At 45.7% G+C, this 13,309-nt stretch overlaps 1 protein-coding gene across 1 annotated transcript in view; it reads right to left on the reverse strand.

Moving 5' to 3' along the window:
- Positions 1-1,030: 1,030 nt before the first annotated feature.
- NUDT12 (nudix hydrolase 12) overlaps positions 1,031-13,309 on the reverse strand; it is a 150,584-nt gene continuing 138,305 nt past the window's right edge. Inside the window, exon 7 of the mRNA XM_086960997.1 lies at positions 1,031-2,663. Coding sequence (XP_086817123.1) covers positions 2,553-2,663 — 111 coding nt within the window. The 3' untranslated portion in view covers positions 1,031-2,552. The remainder of the gene's footprint in view (positions 2,664-13,309) is intronic.

Here is a 13,309-nt window from a genome sequence, read left to right on the forward strand (position 1 = left end):
TAAATATGCATTAGCACCTACGTTTTTTCACCAGAGAGAATGTTTTTCTCTGTGCAAAAATCTGTTTATGTACCTAGAAAATAAGGGGGTGCTCCCCCCGATACAACGCTTACAGATTTCCTGTAATCTTAAAATGAATCAAATGTAAAATACCATCCATAATTAGAATCACAATGTGGATTTTACTCAAATTTTTTTTTGTGTAGACAAGAGGAGCTAGGCAAAGCATCTTTGTGTTTCCTCTAGTTTTAGTAGTTCATGTTCAAATGCTATTCAATGAAAAGAGCTTTGTGATTTTGACTTAAGAGTGATTTGATAAGATCACATAAGTTAGTGAAGCGAAACATCTGGATTAGAACCTTCACATTGGATCACATCGAAAAGATTCAATTTCCTTGACATTATGCTTTCATTTCAATCTTGAAAAATGAAAAACCTTACACACAGAGAGGCTTCATTAGCCATGGCTTTTCTAGCCAGTTTGTCAGGAGCCTGTGTGCTGGAGTGACCGGAGAGAGAAGTTACACACAACATAATTGCAGATGCCTTGAGATCATTTTTAGGTCTTGCCAACAACGCCCATGCGCTGGCTGCGAAAACTATTGTTCTTAGAAAATAAAGAGGATTAGAGCTCCACTTTCTCCACTTCCAAATGGTTGGCTCCGACATCACATTCATTTCTTCACTTTCCCATTGGTCAGCATCTCCTTCTCACCTCAGCTTCCTTCTGGGGATCCTCAGCGTGTCCATGCATTTGAGCATGTATGAAGTAAAGCTTCCAGGGGCCAATGTCCTTCCATTGGCCACAGGCTCCTGCAGGTACTCTTTTGCTACTTTTGGACATCCACATGTCCAAAAGTAACTCTCCTTCATCCCGCTAGCATTCCCCACCACCCTCCAATATTTTTCACCCACCCTCTTCCTTCTCTATGATGTGTTGCCACCTCCCCCTCCACCTCACCCCCTTGCAAACACCCTCTCTACTTTTTCACAGGTTGCACAGCAGGACAGGCGTTGTGAAAATTACTTAAAGGGAAAAAAGTGCTATGAAGTGGTCAACGCTGGCCATGTCATATTGCTTTTTCTTTTAATTTTACTTTAAGCCGTGTTGCAAATAAAACATTGTCAAAGCCAATAGATTTCACATGTGCAAATTCTCTAGGCTTTTCTTGCTAATGTAGATCACTGAAACAATTTTGGACTGGTGGCCTAGTTTAGAGTTTGGACGTGGGAATAATGTGTATCAGAGAGACCGAGTAAATCACTTTGCCGCCCTGACGAACATCTCTCCCAAATCTAGAGAAATGCCCTGCATACATCTCTTAAAATTGGCAGGACCTGCCATCACTGCATTTCCAATCAATGTTGCAAAAGGTCTGACGTGCAGCTCCATCAATCAGGTCGGCCATCTGTCAAACGTTTACATGCTTGTACTTTTTTCAAAAACTAACACTCAAAGCAGGAGTATTCTTTCGAAAAAACTACAACTAATGACCCCCACCCCATGAGGGGGAGAAAGACACAAAGAAAGAAAGAGACAGAGAGAAAGAAGGAAAGAGAGAGAGAGAGAGAAAGAAAGATAAAGACACAGAGAGAGCACAGAAAGAGAAAAAACTGGAAGGATGGTCATATGGCTAACCTCGGACGTCCTGTCCTATCTTGGGCTGTCAGAGGAGTATGTCAGCGATGTAGCCTGCACAGGCTTGTTGTCGACATACTATAAGTCCACCCACTTTGCAATCGGGCAGGCGTACTAGGAGTTTGGCAGTGAGTGAATACTCCATTGCCATTTCAACAGAATATCTTCTCTTCCAAACTCGGAATCAGACCCGGAGTCCTCAGTCTACATGGAATTTAAAATAAAGGTCCCTTTCACAACCTTAAATAGAACCAATGCCCAAAATTCAGAAATAGTTGTAAATAATGACAAGTGTGAGCTATGCTTACATAGGATCTTATTTTACATATTTTGTCTAATTCAGAACACTTTCTAAATTGGATTTTTGCAATGTAAACGTGTCAAACTATCAATGTAAGTGCATAGATGTTAAAAAAACATGTTCCTTTCGCAACATGTACATAACGCATTGTTATGTTTTCACATTTCAAATATTACACTTTATTGCTGGATTTTTTTATTCGTCTAATGAAAACAGTTTCCCCTATAAACACCCTGCACTTATTAGGTTTTGGTTGAACTCTCCTATTTTCCACCTATTCTTGTTAATTCCATTGATTATTAGAGGGACCAAACCATTAATTTCAGACTTGTGTTTTCTTTACATCTGTATAAGATGTTCCTGACCACTGGTCTGACATGCACCAATGAACGAGCACAGGTGTAAACTGCATATGTATAGTTGCGCATGCCTGTCCTATCCAGACGTTATATATTGGATGCAACGGCTCCTTTTTCATTTGTAAGAGAGACATTTTTCCAGGCCCGCACCAGATACCAATTGTAGAGAGCCTTATGAATCCGGCCTAACCTGTACATCCATGGTGAAAGAAGTGGCTACTGAGCCACCTCTTACTTAGTACAGAGAACAAAGTTATAGGTTAGCGTTCATTTTTATCCAGTGCTTAATCAACTGATGTGCGATTGCTTGTCTTGGTGGTACAAAGAACGAATCACTTTTTCCCTTGATAAGAACGTCAACAACCTACAAAATATAAAGCAAAGGTATCATGTTAGATAAAAAGCAAAGGTGAAGGTGGAAAACAGCTTTTAGAATAGGCCTAGCTTCTAAGGTAACATATAAAGCATGTTAAAGCAATATTTTACAACACATTTTAAAGAGGTTCAAATGATTAGGATAAATCTTTTTTTTTCATTTATTTGTTAAAAATATGGCAGACTGTTCTGAAAGTCGGTTGATGAACTCGTCCTGTGCTTCAAAGCTTCGTGCAGTCTTGGCCATTAACAGAAAGTAGATTTATGTTCCAAAAACAGTAACACTTGAATGGCCACTATAAAGAATATAGTAACACCACATGTTCAACAGTTCCACAGTATGAAAATACAGAAATGAAATAATGCCAGAATTTCTTTAAAATGATATGCAATACAAATTACACAGACACAATTAGGAACCTATTCTCAACATATTGTGCCAGGAAGCTGTGGAGATTAGACTTTTGTGGAGGCTGTTGTCTTGCCCCCAAAAATGGGTCTGTGTTTGGCCATTGGAGATAAAAGTTGAACGTTCCTCGCATGGGCCAACTGCCCCACCCTCCTTGCTCTGTTGGGCCTCAACTAGCACCCTGCCCTTGATCTTTTAGGCCTATTCTAGCACCCTCCTCCTTATCATGATGGCAAGAGTAAGGAAGGGTTACTGCTTCATTTTTTGTTATTTGTGTTAAGCCAAATGGGCATTAATACAGGTTCAACGCCCTGCTCAATCCCAACAGAAGAGTGGTGGAGACCCTGGAGAGGGGTTTCGATATTTGTAGATTTAAGATGAGGTAAAAGGAGACAAGTGGGTTCCTGAATGTAGGAAAGGGCTGACACCCTGGAAGGTGTGGAAATTGCCAAATAGATTATCACGCCCATAATTATAATCACTGGTAACCTCTAATTCCAAATCACACTGCATTGGCATTTATACATCCTAATTTTTCCCACATTGTTTTAAACAACTGATTTGTACCACTGCCCCACATCCCTTTAAAATTACACACCCCTACCTATACATTGCCCCCTGCCATATTATCCTATGCTGATTTCATCAATAAAACCATATGCCAATCTCAGGTCACCTTAAATTGCAGAAGGGGAGAAAAGAGAAGATCAAGAAAAAGCAGGAAAGGAAAGAAAATAGTGGAAGAGAGAAAGGTGCCTTCCTTGTGAATAGATGCAAAAAGAACAATTGATGGACAGAATGCAGAACAATGTCATACATTCACCCCAGTACAGAGATATGGGCATAAATCCATTGTTTTTTTGCTCAACATGCCATTCCAGTTTGGACCCAACCATATGAAAATCTCTTGACCCTGCGCCAAATGGGAACAGTCCAGCCAGAACTGCGAGGCCAGCTCCTTCCTGGACTGGAAACAAGCATCCTAGGACCGGTTTCGGGCTTTCAGTCCTCATCAGTCAGGATAGCTTGAATCCAGTGGCATGGAAAGCACGAGACCCACGTCTGGGCATACCCGTTCCACTCGGAGTGACAAATGCAAAAAAAACAATTGATGGACAGAATGCAGAACAATTTCATACATTCACCCCAGTACAGAGATCTGGGATTAATTCCATCAATTTTTTGCTCACCATGCAATTCCAGTTTGGACCCAGCCATATGCAAATCAGTCTTGTGAATAGAATCATCTTATTCCACAAGATTTTAGGTCATTGGTAGAAGTGATAGCGACTAGCCGACTTTACGCTTGTGGTTTGCAGTTACAATGGGAGGAAGCAGGAGAGGTAAGAATGCCATTTAAGAGGGAAAGAGGCAGGAATACAGGAGTGTGGTCAGACTGAGGGATCAAGGACTGACACACAGTAGCCATGGTACACTGCCATCAGGGCAGTGAAACAGGTGAGACAGAGCCTTTGGTGGGCAGCAGTTTTATCCCTCCCCAATATCTACAGATAAACAGTTCATGCTGCCTCTCCCTAGTTGACAGGTTTCCTAGTTGGACCACAGCTGAAGAGACAGAATGTGAATGAAGCTGGAGAACTACTAGGTAAATGAGCCTCATTTCTCTGCGAGCTGAATTTTCGGTGGCGACTTTCGCACCAAAAATTGAGGGTGGAGCACTTCATAGGGTTCGGAATCTGCGCTATGGGGCTCACCAAGCCTAACGGGGTCTGGACTTGGGTGAAACCATCATTCCTCAACCCTGGATTGCCTTGATAGCAACTTTGGTGAGTCACACAAGGCTTGTATTACCTTTTAGGATGTGTCATGGGTACAGGGTGCAACACCGTTCCCATGCACCGTAGGATTTTCGAGGCATCAGCAAGGGGGCAGTTTTATAGGATCTAACCCAAGAGGGGGAGAGGTTGGTTATGGAATTCATGAAATGTAAAAATAATTTGAAATGTTGAGAAAAAACCGGATTGAAAGCATATTTGCTTAGGTATGCAACATTCATACATTAAAGACAATTTTTGACATTGCCATTCCAGGTCGTTCTCTGCCACATGTGACCTTTTCTATCCGTCTAGACCAGGACACAAGTCCTAAAAAAATAAGTTGGGGGACTGCCCTAGTTTGGAAGTAGGCAAGTGACATCACGGCGCACAACATCATATATGGCATCACAGGAATTGACATCATAGAAAGTGGCATCACAAGCCACGACTTTACAGGAAGTGGCATCACAAGAAGTGACATCAGAGCTAAAGCCTTCGCATATATGTTTAGCACGTCTATCATGTGTAGGTTTGAGTGCATTGCAAGGATAATAGCACAGTGAGCTATGGAAGATGATATGCAACTTCTACACCTTGCAATCCCCCAGTTTTATGTAACACATCCTGTACATTCATTTACAAACTTATATAATTTATTGTACATGTAATATGCACGTGTTGATGTAAAGCGCTCTGACACCCTGCATTGGAATGAGTAGGGCTATACAAGAAAAAATAGTGGTACTTAAATTATTTCAACGCCTCCTCAGGGGAGTAAGCTTTATAGAAGTGCAATTTTCTTTGTGTAAATACTGGGAAAGACCAACACATATGATATTCATACAGTGCATGCATATCTCCTAAAGAGGGACTGAACAAAGTGAACAGCTGCCTCTCAAGTATGTGTGAAGTGCTAACAAGGTGTGAGCCTTTGTTTCCCCTCCGCTTCTTTTGCATCAGATGTGAGGCTCCTGACCGCTCCCAGCCAAGAGGTAGGTACAAAAGGAGGCCTGATTACCCCTCAAATTCGGCCTTTGTTATGGGCCCAGCAGGAGGCTTAAATAACAAAGCCCGTCCCCAACTGCACGTTGTTGCTTGTTTCAGATGGAAAGAAGACAATGTGCAGGCGCTGCTGAAAGTGTTCCGGTGTTTGGAAATTACACCGGGACGAGTTCGGCACATTATTCAGTGGGGCCCAAATTCTTGGCAGGGTGGACGGCGTTCACCCTGTGAAAAAAGTGGGTGGGCGCCATCCACACGCGTGTATCCCTGACTCGTGCCCTGGTCTAGACGATATGAAGAAACACTCATGCTGCTTTCAGGTTACTTCTACAAATTAACATGCAAAGTACCCTGTACATAAATCCCTCTAACCTTACTATATCCAACCCTTATTCACTCTCACTGTTCTGTGTGTGTGAGCCCTTCGGGAGCAGGGCCTGCACCTCTGCCCAGGGTTGGATTGGGATAAAAAATCGGCCCGGGCACACCCAAAAAAAAGTGGCCCACATTTGCGTATTGCCTTTCGGTAAAACACTGCTTCAGTTAAGTTTTATGAAAAGAACAGGGGTGGGGGGCATGTTTTATTACCTTCACTTAGATAAAAAAAAATGCACAGTTAGTTAACACGGCGGAGCCACACATGAATGCAAATGAGACCACTTTTGCTCAGGCCCCCTGCACCCACTCAATCAGCATATAATAATGGGCCGGCCCAGCGAGAGAAAGGGAGTGATACCTCTGCCCATCTGCCTCTAAAAAGGCCACTCAGGCACCCATTGGGCTGCTGGCAGTATCCTAACAGCACAGACAGCCTCCAGGCTGCCCAAAAAAGCAGCCCACAGCTAGACCTCGGCTACCGGCCCTTCGGCCATTTCCAGAGTGCCTGCGTTACCAAACCGCCCCTGCCTCTGCCATGATTCCGCGGGTGCTCGATGAAATACACGCAGAATTAGTCATCTCTGACTTGCAGGTCATCCGATATGCATCTGGATTGTGTATCCATTTGTTACAGTATACAGCAAGATTAGCTAGTTGTTTAGACGAGCAGAAAGATTCTGTGGTGATTGGTAATATTTGACCAAAAACATGGGCTTACAGTAGGCACAGTTCTGCAAAGCAGTATTCCGAAAAATCAAAAAATGCAAACTGGAGGCAGTGCACTCGCCATTCAGTGCACTCGCCATTCAGTGTGCAGTGGGTATGGGCATGTTCATAGACCACTAATATGGTTCACAAGTATAATGGAGACACATGGTGAATATTTTGGTGCAATGCCGGGTTTACCTTACAATTACAATACTCGGTTCTGCCGGTTTTGACAACGAAAAGTCATCTTGAATTTTCCAAATGTATGAATGCTGTGTGCTACCACTCCAGTGTTTTGATTGCCTGTTTAGCTAGTAAGAGCTATTGAGAGTCTGAGTGAAGCTTTTGTTCTGAAAAGTCCGTTGAAACTGAGGGAAGGTGCAGAAAGAACACACAATCCTCGTTCTGTCGGTGTTCAGCCAGGGCTACAAAGTGACACATTTCTTTCAGCAAGTATCCTTTCTGAGATTTCCTTGGGTACCATTCCTCAGATACCAGGGATATGCAAGTGCCTTGGACTGAAGAAACCTGTCCTTTATCACAGTTGAAAGCCTATTCGATTCTTACTCACACGACCAGAGTGTAAGTTATTTATATGGTCTGGTGTTATTTAAGCATGGAGGTAGGAATGGCCTCCCTGGCAAGCTCCACACAGACCTGTGGGGTGCTGGGTGCAGGAACCACAGGCCCGGGTTTACCATCCTCAATATCGAGTTGGTAAAAATCCCCTTAGAAAAGGGCGGCAATGCAGCCTGGAGCCATGCATTAGCTCCCACAGGACCCAGAGGCAAAGCATAGGCGGAACATGCCATGCTGCCATTACCAGACAACATTCTCGCCTTTCCTTCCCAACCACACTCCTTCCACCCACAGGCTTACAACAGTCCCTTCCAACCCCCGACAGAATTATGGCGTGTAATTCAAGTTCTGAAAAGTTACTCCCCATTCCAAAGAGCTTAACTCATAATTTACTCGTAGATATTCTGGCCAATGTCTGACATTTATGGTCGCCCGTAATCTTCATATACAATTCCTCACAGGTGGTAATCAGGTCCTCCTATGGCATAATACAGACTCCCGGCGTTCACTTAAACATGAGCATAAAACAGAGCCCTGGTGTTCACTTAGACATGTGCATAAAACAGAGCCCTGGCGTTCACTTAGAAATGTGCATAAAACAAAGCCCTGGCGTTCACTTAGACATGAGCATATAACAGAGTCCTGGTGTTCACTTAGACATGTGCATAAAACAGAGCCCTGGTGTTCACTTAGACATGTGCATAAAACAGAGCCCTGGCGTTCACTTAGAAATGTGCATAAAACAAAGCCCTGGCGTTCACTTAGACATGAGCATATAACAGAGTCCTGGCGTTCACTTAAACGTGCATAAAACAGAGTCCTGGCGTTCACTTAGACATGAGCATATAACAGAGCCCTGGCGTTGACTTAAACGTGCATAAAACAGAGTCCTGGCGTTCACTTAGACATGTGCATAAAACAGAGCCCTGGTGTTCACTTAAACGTGCATACGACAGAGCCCTGGCGTTCACTTAAAAGTGCATAAAACAGAACCCTGGCGTTCATTTAAACGTGCAAAATGTTAACGTCATCACCATCCTCCGACATGATGTGTGCCAGGTGAGGCACAAGAAATACTGGGGCGCAGGAGGAGCCATGCAGCTCTGATTGCCCCTCTTGCTATTTTCCAAGATCTCTGCACTTCCTAGGTCATTCCTGTCCACGTGACAGACAGGCTACCTTGATGGCACTGCTGAGCTCCACCACTATTCTTCATCTATAGAGCTTCTGTGTAATATGTACACCATGTGCCCGCATGTCTATCCGGGTGTGTGCAAAGAGCCACAGAGAATGCTTCTGAGGTAGTTTTTAATTCAGCGCCAAAAGACCTTTGGTGTACGTGCGCTCAATAAATTCCCTATAACATAACATAGCAATAATCTTATACAAAGAGACTGAGGCAATAGAGCATCGCACCTAACAAACAGTCCATGCACAATTGGGTGTATACAGCACACATTTAAGTAAATAACAAAATAACAGCAGGTTGGTCATCAGAGTAGAGAGTGGTGTAGAAATAGTAAAAGGGTGATGGGAGACAGGCAGGTGGACGGGAGCTTGCAGCCAGGTTGATAGTAGGTTAAAGGCAGGCAAGTGGGTGGGTGGGAGGTTAGTAGAGGAAGGTGAATGGGAGACAGACAGGTGGACAGCAGGTTAGAGGCAGGTGTGTGGGAGCTTAGAGGAGGCAGCAGGATGGGAGCTTAGATGCAGGCAGGTGGATGGGAGGTTAGACGCAGGCAGGTGGATGGGAGACAGGCAGGTGGATAGCAGGTTAGAGGCAGGTGGGTGGGAGCTTAGAGGAGGCAGCAGGATGGGAGCTTAGAGGAGGCAGCAGGATGGGAGCTTAGACGCAGGCAGGTGGATGGGAGGTTAGACGCAGGTAGGTGGATGGGAGACAGGCTTGAGGATAACAGGTTAGAGGCAGGTGGATGAGAGCTTAGAGGAGGCAGCTGGATGGGAGGGTAGAGGCAGACAGGTGGATGATAGCTTAGAGGGAGGCAGGCAGGTGGCGGTTATTGGCAGATGGATGGATCTGACCAGGATGTGATAGTGGTGGCTGCCTATTAAGTATAATGTCCTGACATACTCAAATGCGTTCAAACTTCCCAAGACAGTTTTTTCTTTCCTCCACGGGGCACTGTTGGAGTCAGGTGGAGAAGGGGCTGGCCTTGTGCCCTTAAGTGGCTGGTGACTCACTGCTCCAAAATACAGGGTGAACTTTTCTCCCAGAAACTTTTGGCTGCAAGGCTCTGTTTGTGCACAGCGCTATAGTTTGTACTTTCGGTTGGCCCTTTCCTTGCTTTTCCTGTTCTCAAGTCGGTCCAGGCCTCATACGCAGCATCTCTTAAGGGTGCTAGGGGCAGGTGCCCCCTATCGCAGTCACCACCTCGTGTCCAGGTCTGTTTGTTGCTGAATCTGCTCTGTGCAGGCATCATCCGGGCCTCTTGTCGGCTGAGGTTGAAATGCCTATCACACACACTGCACCATCTGTTGGGTGCCAGGGCATGTTCCTCCCCTTACCCAACCCCCACCCCCCTTCCAGACCCTCTGGTTCAGGACTATGGTAGGAGCACAGAGCACACATCTTCCTGGCCTCCTACCTCCTTAGGTGGAAGCGTTACTCACACAGGTGTCTGTCCCCTCTCAGTACTGGGCAGTAGCTAGCTTAAGCTCTGAGTAGGCCCCTTCCTGGGCGCTCCTTCCCTCTGGCGGGTCCGGCCATTACACACAGCCCCGGCCCTTACACAAAGCCCCAACGGACGAGAGCCGAGGTGCCCAACCACTCAGTGCACCATGCACCAGCCTTAAAGGCCCGCCCGCGCCATGACTTAAAATAAGCATTACTGGAGCCCCTACCACCAGGGGGTGAGGGTGAAAGCCATGGTGCTAGGTCAACAGCCTCCCTTGACCATGGGGACGTCTAGGCGCGTTGCCTCCGAAGCTTTCACGTGTCCCCAAGTGCACTTTGCCGCTGTGGTGCTGCTCTGCGTGGGACCAAGGCGCATTCAGAGCCGGACTCCGTCCTTTTACAATGCAAGCGCCGCTTGTTCCGAGGACTCCGGTTAAAACGCTCATATAAATCAGATCAAAAAGATTCACATGAGTGCCATTCAAACAAAATATTTACATATCGTATGGTGTACTGGAGAGAGTGCTGTACTGAGCATTCTATGAAGCAGGTGTGACTGCCACAGCATATCTCTGCTGTGAGAGTACCTTCTCAAAGCGGAGTCCAGCAGGCACGTATTTTCACTAAAAAGTGTCTGGTGTAGTGGGTGCACATAGATCGTGCTAACGTTCATTCCGAGGCTGCACTTTGGATTAGAAAATGTCAGAAAAAGACATTCCCAGCAAAAGCTATTACTTCCTTTTTAGATCTATTTCACAGGGGAAAGAATGAAGCGAAGGCGAGGAAAGAGAGGGTCAGAGGCAGTTCTTGGAGACGAGTCACGGTTTTCAGCAAGTTAGGAGCTAGACAGAGACAGAAAACAGGAGAGGTTATGACTTACTTCAAGCTGTGGGAGCAGGCAGGCCCGGACCTTCTCTCTTGATCTTGCCGATCAGCAGCAGTTTTCCCGCTCATCAAGCAGGGCCTACAGACAAACACCACTGTTGGGGCTGTCCTTGACCTTGTGCGCGGTTCCTTACAGCGTAAGATAGGTGGCGCAGCACTCATGTCAGGGATTTGGTGCTGCTGGCCAAAAAATATATAATGAAGAGGCCTGCTCACAAAATTAAAAGATCCATCCATTCTAGTGTCACGGCAAAAGCTGGGACAGCGTTACAAAAAAGAATGGCACCTGCACCACCGCACCAGTACAGAGGGCCGGGTGATCTCTGGGGGGGGGGGGGGGGGGGGGGGAGGGGGGGAATAAGCGCCCCTCCTTGCCCCCCCCCCCCCCTGCGGACGCCCATGGCTGTATGTTTTCTGCAAATACAGTGAAGGCATTTATGCCAGACCATAGCGTCGAACACATGTTGCGCGCCCCAAAGGGCCCCATCCCTCACAAGAACAACGTCGACCCAAAAACGTTTCTGCTTCATGGAGATGAAACGTGATGGACAGAGAATACATTCTCAAGTTCCTTTTCATCTCGCTGCTGGCCTGGGCCACCATACTAGACTGCCTTAGAAGCAGTACTTAATTTGTTAAAACAAAAAACAGAAAAATGCCAGGACTCTTGTCAGAAGCCCACTGCAGCTTTCACGATCCATTGTTCCTGCCCGTTGCGTGCTAATGACGAGTTCAGCTCGTCATGAGGCACGGTTGAGCTGCCCTCATGACGAGCTGAGCTCGTCACGGCCGTTGGAACGTTCGCACGCGGGGATAAATTCCCTGCTGTACTGAACGTTCAAAAAACGGGTGTGGCCGTGACGAGCTCAGCTCGTCAGAAGTGCAGCTCCGCTGTGCCTCATGACGAGCATGTCAGCCCGTGCGCGGCCCTCCTCCCCCGCACAGGAGGTGAAAAACTCCCGCAGGGAAGGGGTTAAAGAACTGTGGTGCTTATCACAAAATTAGCCAAACAGCGCCACTACGTGGCCGACTATATTAAGTGTCGGGGTTGATAATTAGGTCCCAAACACCGGAAACCACATTCTCAAATTAAACCCTGTTTAGAAGTCTGCTGGCGATAGAAGTTCGATCTTCAGTGGGGCAAACATTTCTCTTCAGTTATTTGACTCTGACCTGCTCTGACTCGGAGTACCTAAACTATGCTGCATTACTTCCCTGTCTCGAAAGGACCTCTTAATCCTTTAAATAAATGTGCCACCCAGCCTCTCCAGGGCGCACAATCGGATTTTAATGCACGCTTTGGTGGAATGTGAGAGTTTGAACTAGGGCTCAAAGCATAAATTCGGAATACGAGGGTCATGGTTGGTAACATGAGAAACCTTAAGTATTTTGCCAGTATTGCATTTCACATGAATTCGGAGGTACCCCTAGTGCCTAACAGACAGTATTGCGATTACTCCAACAGTCCCCATGTAGAACTACAAAGTTATGTCTTAGCACTTCAATTCTAAGTGGTATTGCCAGGGCTTTAAGTGGGCCGGGTCCTGTCTGTGCTCAGCATCAGCAGTTCTAACAAGCATTTACAATGGAATAGGTCTCGCCTTCGTAAAAGTTAGAGCTATTGGCATTGTAAATTACAAACTTTTTATTTATCTGTTGGTTTTGAAAACAGATAAATAAATGGCATTGTCATTGACAATGCAAATAGCTTAATCTCTCGCAAATGCAAGACCTATTGCATTTGCAATGCAATAGGTCTCGTATTTACGCGAGTTTGAGCTATTGACATTGCAAATAACAATGCGTTTTATTTATGTTTCAAAAACCAAAACATAAATAAAAGGTCTCTCACACTGCTGTCTCTCACACACTGCTGTCTTTCTTACACACACTGCTGTCTCTCTCACACACCATGCTCTCCTTAGAACACGCACACTGCTGTCTCTCACACTGCTGTCTATCTCACACACACTGCTGTTTCTCTCACACACTGCTGTCTTTCTTACACACAAAAATGTCTGTCACACTGCTGTCTCTAATACACACTGCTGTCTCTCACACTGCAGGTGTGGGTTGTGGGTTTCCAACTCATGTCTGGAGGGTGGGCGCTGCTGCGTTTCATGGCTATTTTTTTATTTTTTACATACTCCCCAGGTGCCCTCATGCCTCGTAAACGCAATTGGCTTATGATTTTGTCCCTTCATAGACACATTCCCTATAAGATCCTCCCCCCAACCCCTCCCCCCATTGTGAAATGTATCTGCAAG

This window comes from Lissotriton vulgaris, chromosome 3_1 (genome assembly GCF_964263255.1).
Source record: "Lissotriton vulgaris chromosome 3_1, aLisVul1.2, whole genome shotgun sequence".
NCBI lineage: Eukaryota > Metazoa > Chordata > Amphibia > Caudata > Salamandridae > Lissotriton > Lissotriton vulgaris.